The sequence below is a fragment of the Agelaius phoeniceus genome, chromosome 1 (genome assembly GCF_051311805.1).
Source record: "Agelaius phoeniceus isolate bAgePho1 chromosome 1, bAgePho1.hap1, whole genome shotgun sequence".
Taxonomy (NCBI): Eukaryota; Metazoa; Chordata; class Aves; order Passeriformes; family Icteridae; genus Agelaius; species Agelaius phoeniceus.
The window spans coordinates 14,132,108-14,148,673 of record NC_135265.1 but is presented as its reverse complement, the minus strand read 5'-3'; the positions used below and the strand labels follow the sequence as shown (position 1 = coordinate 14,148,673).

Genomic DNA, 16,566 nt, shown 5'->3' with positions numbered 1-16,566 from the left:
AATAGCAAACTTGTGGATTTTCAGAGAGTTTAACAGCGGTCCTATTTTGCTACCATAAAGAAAATACAAAATACAAAAATTATTTTTAAAAGAAGACATGAGTGGAAACAAAATCCAAACCCAACCCAAAAAAAAAAAAAATAGGGTGAAAAATATACACAGACTGTTGATTGAAAAAGCCTATGTGGTAGACTAATTTTCTAAGGCTGAAAACTAATCTAAAGTAATTGAAAACTAAGTTATGCCTCTCTTCATATGAAGTTTATAGTAGCATCCTCTAACATATTCTGTGTACCTAATGTGCTAAAATATAGTCCTAGATTTAATAGCCACATTTTCACAACTCAAGCGAGCAATCGTCACGTCTTCTGTCAGGTGTTATTTTCATCAAGCTGCTTTTTGTGTTTAAACTTGAAAATCCTTTCAAATTAATCCCATCCTAGTCAGTAAATCTAACCACTCCTGTGGCAAGGCAAGTCTTTATTACCTAGCTCTGTACATTAGAAGTTGAATTGCTGCAAAGCAAGCACTAATAACCTCATTATCCACTGGGACCATGCAGATGGCAAGGCATAGAATCTACACAAGGGATGCTTATAATTACTTACGAGGTTTTAAAATTGGTGTCCTACAAAGCAAACATTCAAATAAATTAATAAGTCCCCTAAAAGGCATAAATGGATGCAAGTTTGCCTTATTTATTTTTGTATTTTAGTAGGACTGAAACAGAGGTGAAAGAATATTGAAAAAAAATTATGAATTCCCATGAGTCACTGATTTTGATGCAACATGGAGCCTAGACTGACCAATAATTTATTATCCCAAACCAGACACTGAAAGACCATGTTAAATGCTACTATTATTCATTCTATGACCTGTCACAGGATGCAAAATTCACTTTAGAATCCCACTTTACCTTCTTCTTCACATTAACTATCCAGAAGGCTTGCATAGAAGAATTTTAAGGCACGTTTTAAGTTGGTCAGTGCAACCTCCATGTTCCCAATTCCCACATAACACATTAACCACCCTTCAATGAATCACAGAGAGAAATAAAACATGCCCTGCATAGCAGAGCTGCTCTGACTCACCCATTATCCTGCCCAGTGCCATGTTCTTTGTGGGTGACTCGCTGAGACCCTCGATCCCGCCGTAGAGGGAGTGGGAAATCCTCCGCTCCCGGTCATCCAGCAGTGTCTCTATGGGCAGCTCTGGCCCAGAGGGGCTCCCAGGTGATTCCAACTGCAAAGAGAGGGGAAAATTAGTGCCTGGGGCCCCCTTAACAACATGGGGGAACTGTAACAAATTGCCTAAGGCCTGGACCTGTCTGAGCACCAAATGAGCTAGAACTTCTCATCCTGGACAGAGATAATTTGCAATGACAGCTCTGCCTAATGACCAACTTTCTAACCCCTTTACACTGCACCCCCCATGGTGCCCTGTCAAATTTCAAATCCTTCAGCAGAAAATTGGTGAAAAAACCCCATTCCATTTTAGTGTCTCTTTGTTGGATAATTTCTTAAACAGACAGTTGGGCTGTTTCCAATACCATCAGCAGACAGCTGGGCCATCTTCTGCACACTGACAGCTGAACACAACAAGCCCCTTGTCAGGAGCATGGAACAGGAACTCTCATATGGAATTGGGCTGCTGCTGCCACAGTGGTGCAACTTACTTTCAAACGAAATCATCACACTCTGAAGTTTTGTAGTTAGGAACAAAAGAAAAAACACAAAAGTTGTCAGACTTCACTGTAATTTTATTTTCAAATTGAGTTCTTTGCTCTGTCTTTCCTGACTGCAGAGTAAAGAGGTCTTACATGCCTCATTCAGCCTGCAAGCTCCTCTGATCTTTTGCTGCAGCATGCAGGCAGAGACACAAAAGCAGAACTGGCAAGACCTGGGGTGCCCTCCACCCCAGCCCTCAAAGCCCTGGAACTGACAGGTCCCTGCCCATCACAACTGAGGCCAGACTCTCCAGGGCATCACAAGAGAGATGAGCTATGTGGTGGAAGTGATGGACACAGGCTGTTTGGCCACGTGCACAGGAAAGAGAAAGGCTGCATATACAGCCTCCTGCCCACCCCAGCTGCTCTCCTTCAGAAGATTCCCTGAGTATCTTCCCAGCCCAGCCTTTGCTTGCAGAAGTGGTCATCCCTTGCTTTCCTACAGTGGCCTCTCAGATTTTTCCAGAGGACAGGAAAAAGTCAAGTTCTCCTTGGTGAGTCCCAGTCAATCAGATTTCAGGGGAACACAGCACCCAAGAGAGGCAAATAAAATAATTTGGTATCATCTACCTGGATTTAGCAACCCCATCAGCCACAGCTCTGCTGTCAGCACAGCTCCCAGGAATGAGAAGAGTCAGTACCTGTGCATTCACAGGTCACTGTGGATGCCCAGGGTAGCAGGGCCCAGTTGCTCCCTGCAGAGATAAGAGACTCCCCACACCATGGCTCAATCCTCATGCCATCCAGCCTTCCTGCTGCCCCTAAAGCTCTTGGTTCACCTGGGCTCCAGCACCCTGCTGTCCTCTCAGTAATGCTACCAAGGCACTTTGACAAGACCATAAACCAATTCATCTGAACAGCTGAATTCAGCTCTATCAAAAAGTAAACAACTATTAAAAAACAGATGTATTTTGTAGAAAAGTAGTATGAACTCAGATATCAAAGCGTTAGCTCTTCTTACCAACACCCCTCCTCATATTGAAGCAAATAGTTAAATCTTAAAAGCAGTGTCCTTACACAAATCCCACAGCATTTATTTTATACATACCCAAATACAGTGGGGACCAGATACTCAAAGATATTGAGCATGCTGCAAACTATTTAAAGCCACTGGAAATGCTTATTCCAAGTACTGACTGATCTCCAAACAAGCACGAGAGGAATAGTTCATAGTTTCAGGAATTAAAAGAACAAGCAACATGTTGGTTGTTTTTTCTTTTCAAAACAGCTGCCCATTATCAATCACTCCACCCGCACTCCCCAGACGACTAAGAAATGTATGCTATGAAAAAGTTTTAAAAAATCTGCTTCAAGGGCTACAAAGCCCTGGGCTTTCTCCCCAGCAGAGGCTTTGAAGTGAGCCCGATGGGCGGATGGCTCCTGACACGCGGGGGCTGGCACGACGCCCGGGGCGCGGGGGCGGAGGGCTGCGAAACGCCACGCTACGGTCAAGGAGACCGCGATCGGGAGGTCTCAGACTCTCAAAAAATTATTATTACTGTTCAAAGCCATCATCTGTTTAATATAAATGAGATATTTAATGAAGTTCCAAACTGTAGACTTATCTCTCCCAGTTTGATAAGCACCGGGGAGATTTACTGCATCGGAGGGTCAACACAATTACAATTGTAGGCACGTCAAGCTGCAGGAGAATAATAAACTTGCAGTGCAAGTGAATTAGACTCAATAAGGTTTAAATTGTGAAATGAGGATTTGTTTTATTAGTTTTTTTAAATTGCAGATTACAACTGACAGCTTTACTGAAAAGTAAATTAAACAATATTTGTAGACTCTGTTATAAAGAATCTAAGGCACATTTGAAAAAAATGTTAACTTCTAAACACTTTACAAAAAAAAGAGCATAACAATATTAGACTGCTTGAGAGCTTAAACTTGCATGATAAAGGTACTAAATTATGAACTACCCTTTATTTCACTGCCTTTAAATAAGGTGTGAAAATATCAAAGTGCTTTGGGATTTATTCTCCCAGTGCTATATTGATGACTTTATGTAACAAGTGTCCAGCTTTTAGTGAGCAATATCACACAGTCCTTCGTGTGACAAGCCATCAACTTTCAGATTCATTTGTAGAAATCTCAAGGGATTTTCAGAAAGACACTGACAAGAAGATAGTTCAGAAGCAAAGAAATATATAGAAATTCATTCCTGGTAATACAGTAAAGTCCAGAATAAATAAAAGAAATAGCAGGAGTGTTGCATTTATATGGCCATGTTTTGTAAAGTGAATCATATATTTTATCATTTCCATGAGTAAAACCTTATCAATTTTTAAATTAGCATCTTAAAAGTTGAGTTTAAACAAGGGCATTGACAGCCAGCTACACAAACATTCTACAGAAGAGAGAATGTCTTTTATAAAACACCTAAAATTAGACAATCGGCTGTCACAAAATCCCCAAAATGCCTTTTCCTTACATGGTTAACAGAAAGTCTGTGCAAGAAAAGAAACATAGAATTTGCAAACTGTTGTTGTGGGCAAGACAAACAGTCCAACAGTCCAAAGCAAGACTGCAGTTCAAATAGACTTGTTCTTCGTGATATGTTTCTAATAAAGAGCTGGAATTACACATTCTAGCTTCTTCTCTTAGCCACTCTCAGTGCTATCTGGTATAATTTGATTTGATGGACTGATAAAGAGTGGGAAACATAAACAAAGCTGTACAAATTCCTAGCTTCATTAAAGGCCTGGCAAGAAAAGAATCCTGTGGCAACTGGCCCCCTGTCAACAGCTGCTGGAGCACCCCTTGGTGTGCCAGTTCAGAGTCCCAGACCAACTGAGGGTGGATGAAACCACTGGAGATTATCTAATCCAACCTCCTGCCCAAAGCAAGGTCTGCAAGAGCAGGTTGCACAGTGCCCTGCCCAGCTGGGTTTTGAATATCTCCAAGATCAGAGACTCCTCAGCCTCTCAGGGCAAGTTGTGCCAGTGTTGACCTCTAAGAAGGATTTTTTTTTTTTTCTTATGTGTAAAGAAATTTCTTGTATTTGTGTCTGTTGCTTCTTGTCCTGGCACTGGGCAGCCCTGAGAAGAGTCTGGATCAGTATTCTTTATTACTTCTTTATTACTTTCATCAGGTATTTATAGACACTGACTGGTAAAGATCCCCTGATTTTTCTTCTCTCTAGACTGAAAAGAGAGAGTTCCCTCTCGGGATCCTAGCACTGACCTGCACTAAATGATCATATTTGTAAAAATGCAATAAAACCTCCCATGCTACAGATTGCCTGTAGCTCCTTTTCTATCCATTCTCTTAAATTTAAAAAGCCAGTATAATTTTTTTTTAAATAAAAAAAGGCTCTACCCTGACCCTTTATATTCAGATAAAAAACAGCTGTTTGCTCAAGTACTGTCTGTACCAGCTAGCCCAGCTGCTGCTTAACTAGATGATAAAAGGACAAATAATGCAGTCCCTTTTACTTAAACACCACCATCCATCCTATTTGAAGTTATGTACATAAATATGAAAAAGGCTTTTGCATAAGAAGAGTGCCAAAATATTCAAAGCATAAACAAACTTTTTTTTTAATGAAACAAGAATCAGACTCCATTTTTCCTTCAGAAAATAAATTGTCCAAATATAGGAATGCAAGTGTTATGGGTGTTAAAGAAGTCGGTACACAAATTTACTATATACGACACTGCATGCAGAATGCTGAAGCTCTTCCTGTCACACAGAATTATTCTCCAGGCTTTCTTTTTCCTTCTTATCTGTGTATACTGTGGTTAAGATGTTCAAAATACAACAGCTTTATTTTCCAACATAGATACTTTTAAAATACTATTAACCTATATCAAAGCATCAATATCAAAGGCATTAAAGAAACTAAGTTTTCATAGGACTGGACTAAATTTTCATTTTCTGGGTTGAAAACTGGCTAAAGAATTGGACACAAAGATTGATCTTCAGGATGGAGAAGAGTTGTAGATTCCCCTAGGAATCAGAGCTGGGAATAGCTTAAATTGATAAAGAGCTTTATCAATGAGTTGGAGATGGGAATGAACAGGGAAATCACTGTGTTTGGAGGAGATGCTAAAGACTTTTTGACAGTTAAATTCCAAAAGGTCATCACAAGACTAATCTAGTGAGAAAGAAAAAACAAACCTGTCACCTACATTTCAATGTAGCTAACTCGGCAATGCATGCAGGGGAAAATGATGCTGAATATTTTATACTTGCACACACACTGGAAAAGAAAAGATGCTTGCTTGTTTCTCTTATAATGAAACTACTCATTTGCAAACTCTCAGTGATCTATCAGTCAATTTATTTCATGAATGATGAGGTCCTTATACGAACTGGAATCAGGACTCTGCTTCCCAGTTTGCTCATTTTCAAAGGGAGAAAAAAATGAACAGACATGCATGAAGAAATCTGGGGATCTGCAAATCATTTGCAAAGCTTCATTTCAGGCAGGTTTGGCAAAATATTCATTCTGTCAAAAAAAAAAAAAGGGGGGGGGAGGTCTAAACAAGAAAACCCCTTGAAATTTCTCATTTTGAGGAAAATGGTGATGCTCTCTCACTTAATGGCAGACAAGTGCTGCCTGCCTGTGACATGAACAGAGTGCAGACAAGCAATCTGTGTCTCTAAGCTGTCCAGGTTGCAGGACTGAAAAGCACAGGATTCCAAAAGTAACAATTACCTTTATTTTCTTCAATCAGCACATGGAGCACACACCAGCTGCAGGGATGTGCCTGGCAGTTGTGCCCGAGTGCTGAGCACGTTCTGGCGATGCAGCCGCCAGCTGTTTGCCCATAAAGGCTAATCACAACAGCATCACTAATTAACAGAACACAGCACAAGGAACTCCACTGTTTCGCCTTAAATCTGAGCAATTTAAAAAATTTCAAACCTGAGCTAAAAATCTAAAAAGCTGATGGCTGCCTCTTCTGAAAAATGACGTGTTAAAAACTGGCCATATATGAATATCAAGTCAATATTATTGTTATTCTCTCCATTTTTCCCCACTGTTTTCACAGCTTTGGAAATGTGCCTTAAAGAATCTCTCCATGCTTATGTAGGAAACTTGACGAGTTCACAAGCAAGGCTGGAAGCTGAAAACACAGAACGTAACAGAATGTTTAACTTTTTTTAAATGGGGAGCAAGGGAACCCTAGATATAGCCAAATCCCAAATTAAATATTTTTGTTACACTAATATAATAGTGTCCATCAAATATTCAGTGTGTGTTTTTATCTGGAGTGGCTGAGTTATTAAACACAATTTTGCAAGGTTTGTAGTAGTGCAGCTTGCAGAATTCCACATTGCTGTACTCTGTATAGACATAATGCAAACAGGAGAAAAACTAGGATGCACAGCTTTGCCTTAGAGCTCATTCATAACTAACACTCCATGCTTATATCAATATTTACTACAAGACAATTCACTTGAAAACCTGGATGGATTACACACTATCTTCTGGTGAGTCAATGAAAATTCTTCCTACAGGCAAATCTTCAGCAAAACCACAGCAGCACAAAATCTCTTTTAACCTTCTGGGAAGTTTGTGGTCTCTTTTGACTACAGTTATAGAAGGGCTGATGATATAAATTATCTCTTCCCTGCCTGTCTGAAGTCAAGATAATACTCTTATGGTATTTATGTACATTTACATTGTTGCTACAATTGCTCTGAAGGCTCAGTTTACAACATGAAAACTTGTGAAGCTGTTTGAGAATAATGATGGCATGGGAAAGGAGTATCCGAGGTCACTTCAAGTTTTGAAACAGTTTCATGTTCAAGAAGCCAAAGAAAACTCTCTGACAAAGACAGTGCCTCTGCAGCAGATCAGAAGCAACTGTTCTGCCTCTCTCAACCCAGGACAACAGAGGTTCTGTCACTCACTTCTAGACAGCAAACAAAACACAAAACTACACCAAAATCCTAGTATAAATTGAAACATGCAGAAACAACACTCTGCAGAATCATGCCGCAAAATTAATTCTCCCTCCTCAGCAATTCCGAGGGGTGATTATGAAAATTAACATTAAAACCAAAAGAACAGTTTCATACCACTAACTGCCTTAAAAATCCAACTCAAACTCAGTTTTACCAAAGAAAGAAGCAGACTGTGTAGTCTATCTCAAAGGAAGTCAGATTGACTTCACAAATGCAAAACAATTCCTGGACTTGATGGCAGGGGAAAAAAAGACTTGGGGTTTTTTTTGTTCTTTTTGCTGTTATTTTGTTGAGGTATTTTTTTATCATCCAGAGAGCAACTGCTTTTATCATCCAGATGTTTAGCACAATTATTTCTGCATTGGCATTATCACCCCTTGCACAGATTTCCCTTTTGAGACACCTGTGGATGCTCCATGGTGTGGCAGAGAATCAGCCAAGACCTGACTTCACAGGACACTGGAATAGAGCAGAGTGAACACTGTTCTTGGTGACACGCAAAATGGAATAACACCAAACCAGTTCCACTTAACTGTAGTTCAGACTAACAAGAAACAAAGCTATGTTTTTGTCTACAAAGTGGACACATACGATGCTGAATCAACAAAGGAAACAAATCAGTTGAACAGGATATTTTTACCTGCTGGTTTCTTATGGTGACTCCTTTGAAAAACAAAAAGAGGGAGAAGAGCATAGAAAACACTGGGACATGCTTTCTCAAAAGTTGAACATTTCTTTTTATATTTAATTAAACCAGTAACCCCCCTTTCTGAGGAGCTGGGGGCATTTAGCCTGGAGAAAAGAGAAGGCTAAGGAGAGACCTCTTTGCTCTCTACAACTGCCTAAAAGGAGGATTTAGACAGGTGGGGGTTGGTGCTTTCTCCCAGGTAAAAAGTGATAGGACAAGAGGAAAGAGTCACCAGTTGTGCCAGGGAAGATTTAGACTGGATATTAAGTAAAATATTTCATGAAAAGCAGAGTCAAGCTTTAGAACAAGATGCCCAGGGAAGTGGCTGCATTCTGCAGGTCTTTAAAACATCTGTAGGTAGATGTGGCACTTGGCAATATGGTTTAGGGGTGGCCTTGGCAGTGCTGGGTTAATGGTTGGAGTCAATAGTCTTTGATCTAAATGATTCTGTGCTTCTATGGTGAGAAAAGGTGGGAGCTATTAAGATAAGGGTGTGCCCTTTTTATGCTTTTGCTTCTAATCTGCAAGCTCCTGAATTTGCCACCAGTCAAATGTCATTTCTTTTTGTGTTCTAATACTAAAAATCTTTCCTGGTGGTTACTGGAACGTTCCAAGGGGAAAATTTGTATACCAGCATGTCTAAGCAATCTGTGTTGCTAAATTAAGCATAATATAGCCAAGACAAGGCCAGCCACTGAGGTGATGCTGTCTCCAGCCAGTTTTCAGGCCCCACAGCCAGCACTGAGGGACTGAGCTGACTAAAAACTGTACTCATATATGGCATTCCTGCAACATTCAGAAATAACATTATCACAGCTGATCTGTGTCACATCAGCTTAATAATATCTAAAGCTTAAATCGGTCACATTCTTGAAAGAGGATATAGGATTTAATTGCAAAATACCAAGAAAAAAACCTCTCTTTGCTTTTCATTTCATTGAAGTCTGGGCATTGCAAGACTTCCAGAAAAGTGACTTCTTGCATACTGCTAGCTCAGCAGGTAAACAGCTTTATACCCATGCAAGTCATTCTTTCATCATATTAAAATATGCAAAAAGTATTGACATGGTATTTCCTTTGGATAAGTGTGATAAAAGCAATAATTCCTAGGAAAAATTACTTACAAAAATTACTTTGTAGAGATGATTACTACAGCAATAGTGACATATCAATGCTTTCCTAATCATTATAGCTGATCTTGCCAGCTTCTTAAAGAGTTGGGAAAATGCACAAAAAACTGTAAAGGAGGCCCAGAAAGACAGTGCCTATCCTGCCCTTGTGTAGGTACATTTCAGTGTATCTAAATCTGTTTCCACAATCAGTTCTTTTATCTTGAAGCACATATATTGCAGTCAGCTGTGCTGCTTTTGGCACCTGATTTCTGCAAAATAAATCATACTACATGTCGAGCAGATATAGGGGACCAAGCTACTCTTGAACGAGTAAAAATTGTGCTGGATTCAAGGAGAAATGTCTTTGTTTCATTACTGCTGGATTACCTCCTTTGTGTTTACAAACACTGTCTGGATTAATTCAATCAAGAAGACTTTCAGTAGGAGAAAAGGGATCATCTTCTACATCCTTTTAGGAAAAAAATCCTAAACACAGAAATAGTGTAAAATATTTCACCCTTTTTCTGTAATAATACGTAGTAGCATCTATAAACTGGAAATTGGGTAAAAATAAGGAACAGTCTCCAAAGGACACTCTGAATTAGGCCTAGATAAGGACATCACCACATCCAAAAAGGTCAGAATCCCTTCAACACTAAGCAAGACACGTTTTCAGCAAGACATATTTGCAGCAATCCAAGCTGGCTTTCTAGCAGTGTGCATATATAAACATGCATTGTACAAGTAAAACTTTGTATAAGCAGTTAGTCAAGAGAAGCTTAACACTTTTAAAAAGACTGGTGACTTTTTCAGAAATGATTTTATAATAAACTATGGACTGATTTTTTCTGAAGGTTAGATTTATGCATTAAAAAGTAAAGCATTCTTTTTTCCCCTAGGCAGGAGCAGTGATACTAAACCAATTTGTGCACATGATTTTTGAAGCATGATGATCAAGAAATAACATTCCTGGTAAGACCTTACTATTTTAGCAAGAATGAAAGAAATGACTTTTAGATTTCTAAAAAAGAGATGCTTTTCTGACACGCCATTCAGCTGTATCCTATTTAACTCAGTCCTTTCTTTAATTTGTTCTGAGTCTAATTCAGTTCTCCCCCAACATCAGTCCTTCTCATTATATGTCCATATATTCCTAGTATATAGCATTATTTACATTAAATAGAAGATAAACTATTAGAAATCATGAATATATTTCAAAACATCAACACATTATTATTGCACTAGAGAAGACAAAGTTGCAAATCATCAAAAGAATCACCACTTCACCCTGAATTCAGTAGTTCAACCTCCCCCACAATTAAGGCCAAGACAAAGTTTTGTGGAATCTATACATGAAACTTTTGTTTAGATAAAATATAATAATGAAACATAAGAGCTCTACTCTTATTTAAAAAAAACTGGAAGTGACAAAGAAACAAGTCAGTTAACACAAAGTCTATAAATGAAAGATCTAATAGACCTCCATAAAAAACTCCACTGAACAAAAATCACGTAAACAGTGAGATCCAATTACAAAATCAATATAGTTTTATTCAGTGTTTCCTGTTTTTCATTGACAAAAATTCTCGAAAGAAAAACTTTATTGATCAGTAATAACGTTAGCATGTCTAACACTGAAATTCAGATAATTCTGTAGTTCTCTCTTTCTTTAGCTTCTCAGATATTATTTTTCAACTCCCAGAGGAAACATGACATCTCCTGTAAACACAAATACCTCAGAAGTGAAAATTGTCAATCCCAATATCAAAAGCTCATTACCTCATTGCATTTACTTATTCGCCTCGCCACAATGAGCTGAATCATTCCTCGTTTGTTCCCTTCAGTGGACATGGACCGCCTTAAGGTTTCCATAGCATCTTGATTTGTTTTGCCCAATAATGATTCTCCATTAACTGCTATTAGTTGATCATTCACTCGAAGCCTGCCATCCTGGAAAAGTAAAAAGTATAGATAGTTACATGAAACACACACAAAGGAAGCTTTGTCTACTGGAGAGAATAAAAAAAAAAAAAACAAACCACAAATCAAAAGAAAAACATTCAACCAACTATACTTAGTCCTTAGGGTTTATGGGGAAATGAACACTGCAATAATAGCTTCCATTGCAGCCACTATAGGAAATGTCTATTCCAATTACAGATTTGCACTGAAAGCTATTATCATAATCTGTTTGCTCAAACAGCATACTAATGGAACTGTACCAGAGATGGCTCGCTTCTTCCCGAATCTGTTAGGGCTGTTTAAATCCTGGGACGTGCAAACACGTGAGTAGAAATCTAAATGTTACCTCTGATGGTATAATTGGTGAACACTAGAGATCTCACTCCTCTTTGATCTATGGATATTTTCAAAATAACTTATTATGGAAAACCTAGGAAGACCAAAGGACACAGATATTCCCTCTTACCTTGGATGCTGCTCCACCGTTAATGATGGACTTGACGAAGATTCCTAAATCAGCGTGGTTTTCTTTTGACCGGTTACCTTTGACACTCACGCCGAGCCCAGCTGACCCAGAGTCATTCAGTGGAACTTCAAAAGTGAGGAATTCCCTGGTGCCATCAGGTGTGAGGACAAGCTCCTCTTCTTCTGCTTTCTGTTGGGGAGATTAGCATGGGATTATAGAACAGAATTTCTCTGGGAATTCTCTTCCCCCTACAGCTATTAGCATTCAAAACTCTCTGCTTTTTACTACAATGCCACAATATTTTCCACAGTAATTATGTGAAGAAATCTGCAGAAATAGTGTATTTTCAATCACCTCCAGCTGACGCCTAGGTTCAGAAATATCTTAAATATGTGTCTAAGTGCTTCTCTCTCTAGTAAAGTAATTGCATTACATGTCATTACTGAATCTGCCATCAATACTAACTCACATGTAAGCTGCTCTTTCATTAGCCAAAAGAGAGCTTTATCAGAAATATTTTCCTACTTGCAAACCTACAGAATTTTTAAAGGACCATCATCATCTATGGAGCTTTGCAGTCTTAGGGAGAAACTAAGTGCAAGAAAATTAAATTCAAAACTTACTTGTTCCCCTCGTTTTATTTTAAATTATCTATGTTAGGAAAAACACAGATAATTTTAAATAAAACGAGCTGAGATCTGCAAAAGCCCATCTCTCTGGTGTTGCCAGGCTAAATCCAGCTCTGAGTGCCAGTTTTCCTGCTTTTCCCAGCTCTGCCCTTCACCTCTGTCCTCTTACCCACCTCTCTGGATCTTTGTTGTCCTCAACACCCAGTTTTAGCCTGGCTGGGAAAATCCCAGGTTTTAAGCACCCTGAATTACAGTCACAGGCCTGCCACAGCTGCCAGCAAGGAGCTGCTCAGTGACACCTTTCCATGCATCCAAAAGCCACACAAGCACAGGTGACTGGCCTCACCCTTCACCTCCTGCCAAATGCAGGGCGGCAACAGGCTGGGACCAGAGACCTGGCAGTGTCCCCAGAGAGCAGTGACACTCATGGGGAGCAGCAGCATGAGCACAACACCCAGGAATGAAAGGGGCCATGCCCTGAGGAGCAGTGTTCATGTCCAAGAGACTTCTGACAAAGGGAGGAATGGGAGGGACAGGCTGTTCACCAGCCCTATCTCTTACAGTAGATGCTGTTCACTTAATTCTGATCCTCTTTCAAATCTAACAAAGTGGTTATAACCACTTTTGGTGATAACTTTATCAATGAACAAAAAAAGTCACACCCTTAAAGGCATGATTCTCTGCTTGTGAACCCGACTGTGCCGGAGCTTTTTTCACCCGCATGAAGGAGAAAGAGAACATACAGCAGAAGGTGCACACTAGTGTCCAGCATCAGCAGTTCTTCTCTGGAAGAATTAATCTGGCCAAATTTTCTTAGCAACATGTCACCTCTGTTTCTGACACTGATTTTATACCAACTTTTCCCACATCACTGATCTATTTGCAAAGCTCACTCATATGAGTGAGAACACGTATGAGAAGTTAACGTGCGCCTGCTGAGCTGTCCCTGTTTCTTAAGACTTGAGGAAATGCAAACACAGCCTATGGCAAAGAGAGATGTGAAAGCCATGTGGAGTACAGCAGACTGAGATGATCAATTTGGGCACAAGCATGCTAGTTGTGTCACCATTGACCTAGAAATGCAGTGCAAAAATGTCACATGGGAAGGCAGTCAGACTGCTGAGAGAGCCGTGACAGCTGAGGGAAGAAAAACAGGAGTTTTATCTTTTCCCATTTGTTAAAAGTGTGAACCTTCATGTGTTCACCAGCCCTTCCCTTTGCACTAGACTCCTTCTACTTCTAACTAAGCACAATGGTTCATCAAAAAACCCAAAAAACTCCCCAAAACAATGACAAAATTAAAATACCCCTATCAACATGCCATTGCTAGGCTGGCTTGCTTGTGAATCCCACTATTCAAACACATCTCTTGGCCACACAAAACAGCATGACCAATGTTAGCTGTGAGGAATGGAAAGGTGAATTGTGACCATTGAAAAACACTCTACCTATGAGATGTTTCCCAAATTATGGGAAAATTACCACCCTAATTTTCCTGCTTGGCTCACAGAAGCACTAGCTCCAGCATACATTTGAAACCACATTTTGTCAAATGGCTGCAGAATAAAACAATCTGAAATAGATGCATGTGATCTTACAGTTTCTGTAACACTGATCACTTTCATATTCCTTAATAAATAGTAGTAAGAATAAAGCTTGTAAGTCAAAAGAGAGATAAAGCCAAGGTAGGATGTGTGGCTTATCCAAGAAAGCAGATATGCTTACTGAATTTTTGTTTACTACTGTTAAAATAAATTTAGAATCAATTTCCCTCTTCCTGCAGTATTTTCTAATCTTCAAACAATCCACCAAAACTTCAGGCAGCAAAGCAGTCTCCCAGGCCTGTCAGGTGCATTTCTATATGACAAAGGGTCAATTGGAGTGAGCATCTCACAAGCATCCCCAAAGACTTGGCTAATGGACTCTACCCTACCTCTCTTCAGTGAGACCAAAGAGCTGCATTATCAGTTCAGCACTGCTTTAATGTGAGGCTTATGCTTGCTTGTTTCCTGCAATCTTGAATAAGGAAATAAGGCAGTATCAGGCTACAGACACCTGAGTGTGCAGCTGACATGTGAGGCCAAAACCTGTACATGAGTAACCAGATCATGCTCATGAAAAAATGAGAAACAGCAGCCTCAGCACTGGATCAGAAGTACTGAAAGCATGAGAAAATTGCTCAACTCACCCAAGGAAGAAAATTACCACTACTAGGCTACGGCTAAATTAAATTTCTTTAGGGACCTCGTAGGATATCTACAGTTTTTCCCACCTAAGCACACTTGCTTTTCCACCATATCTGTGTCTGGAATTTTAGGGACATAAGAAGCCTTTTGCCCTCCAGACTCTGTGTGACACCTGTCAGTATGAAACAGCATGCTTGAATGTAAAGTTGAAAAGCAAAAAAAAAAAAAGGAGAACATTAAAAATGTGGCTTTCAATAAAAACTGAACTATAAACTTTCAAGAGCTATGGATATGAAAGTAGCAAATTTAACATTTGTGCCACACCACAGTATCAAAGAAGGTTTTACTACGTATGATATATTGAATATAACTTCATAATACAAACCTTGGAGCAGTACCACATAGTGACAAAGAAACTCTAGGCATGCCATAAAGAAGCCAGTCACAGAGAAATGGGAAGGAAGATTTTTAGCCTGCTACTACAATATTTTGAACCAAAGTTGTAAAGATGAAAACAAAACAAAAAAGCCCCAGCAAAATCTTGTAATGGCTGAATCCTTTGTTCTCCAAAGCCCTTTAGAGTACAGAAACATTAAATGTACAGCAACTCTCCCCAATCAATATAAAACCAGCTATTATAAAAGAGTAAAATTTGCACTGAAATTGTGTTGAACATTAAGTATTTAAATCTAACAAATCACAGAAATTCCCTAATACATCCATGAGACAGCATAAAAATGCACCAAAAAATCTAAAATGCAGCATTAAACACTTTCTGCTGAGAACACAGTCACTTCTTAATTGCAGTAGCTTCCATTTGATCTTGATACTCTCTAAATTAACAGCTTCACTGTGTCAATCAAACACCTCAACACTATTTTCATGATTAGTTGATCTGTAGGAGAAATTTATTCCGTCATATATTTTGACAGGCCAGCAGTAAACATGCAAGCAAAATTATGTACTGTGAACCCTGAACAACAAAATTCAACTCCCTTAAGATTTTTCACACACTATGTCCAAAACAATTAACAGCAGAACAATATTCTGTTCAGACAGAGGCAGCTGAGGAAAAGGTCATCTGAAATGACTTCAGTTGGATGAATGAAGCTGCTCAAGTATGTAATTTATAATAAAAATTTGATTGGTGATAAAATATGTAGGTGACTTTTTTGGCTTCAAAATCATATTTAGCATCAATTTATTCTAAACGACATTTGAGATAAGTTTTTCACTTTTTATATACAACATAAATATATTGTAAATTTAAAGATAAACTTCCTGACTAGAGCAAACTTATGGCAGTGTTTTGATATATACAGAGATTTTAACAAGCCATAGATAAACGGGGGGGGGGGAATTGTTTTTCTCTTCCATATAACATTATCCTCTACCTAAGTTCTGATCTGAATCATAAAATCAGATTTAATTTTATAAACAACATTAACGTAGACTTCAACAGTTAGAGTGCCATTACTTTTCTCATCATACTAGTAACAGCCTCTAGTCCTCTTTATCCTTTTATCACAGAATTACAGAATATGTTGAGTTGGAAGGGACCCTGAAAGATTGTTGAGTCAAAGTCCTGGGCCTGTACAGGACACCCCAAGAGTCACACCCTGTGCCTGAGAGCATTGTCCAAATGCTTCTGGAACTCTGTCAGGCTCAGTGCTGTGCCCACTGCCCTGGGGAGCTGTTCCAGTGCCCAACCACCCTCTGGGTGAAAGATCTTTTCCTAATACCCAGCCTAAACCTCCCCAGACACAACTTAAGGCCATTCCCTAAGGTCCTGTCACAGATCCTAGAGAGAAGAGACCAGTATCTGCCCCTCCTTTTCCCCTCAGGAGGATGCTGAAGATCACAATGAGGTCTCCC

At 39.3% G+C, this 16,566-nt stretch overlaps 1 protein-coding gene across 12 annotated transcripts in view; it reads right to left on the bottom strand.

The window, feature by feature from the left end:
* PARD3 (par-3 family cell polarity regulator) overlaps positions 1 to 16,566 on the bottom strand; it is a 446,494-nt gene that overhangs the window by 164,989 nt on the left and 264,939 nt on the right. For all 12 annotated transcript variants that reach the window (XM_077173197.1, XM_077173317.1, XM_054645709.2 and 9 more), the window contains 3 exons: positions 11,877 to 12,065; positions 11,228 to 11,398; positions 1,092 to 1,242 (listed from right to left, as the gene is read on the bottom strand). In XM_077173197.1, the coding sequence (XP_077029312.1) occupies positions 1,092 to 1,242; positions 11,228 to 11,398; positions 11,877 to 12,065 (511 nt within the window). The remainder of the gene's footprint in view (positions 1 to 1,091; positions 1,243 to 11,227; positions 11,399 to 11,876; positions 12,066 to 16,566) is intronic.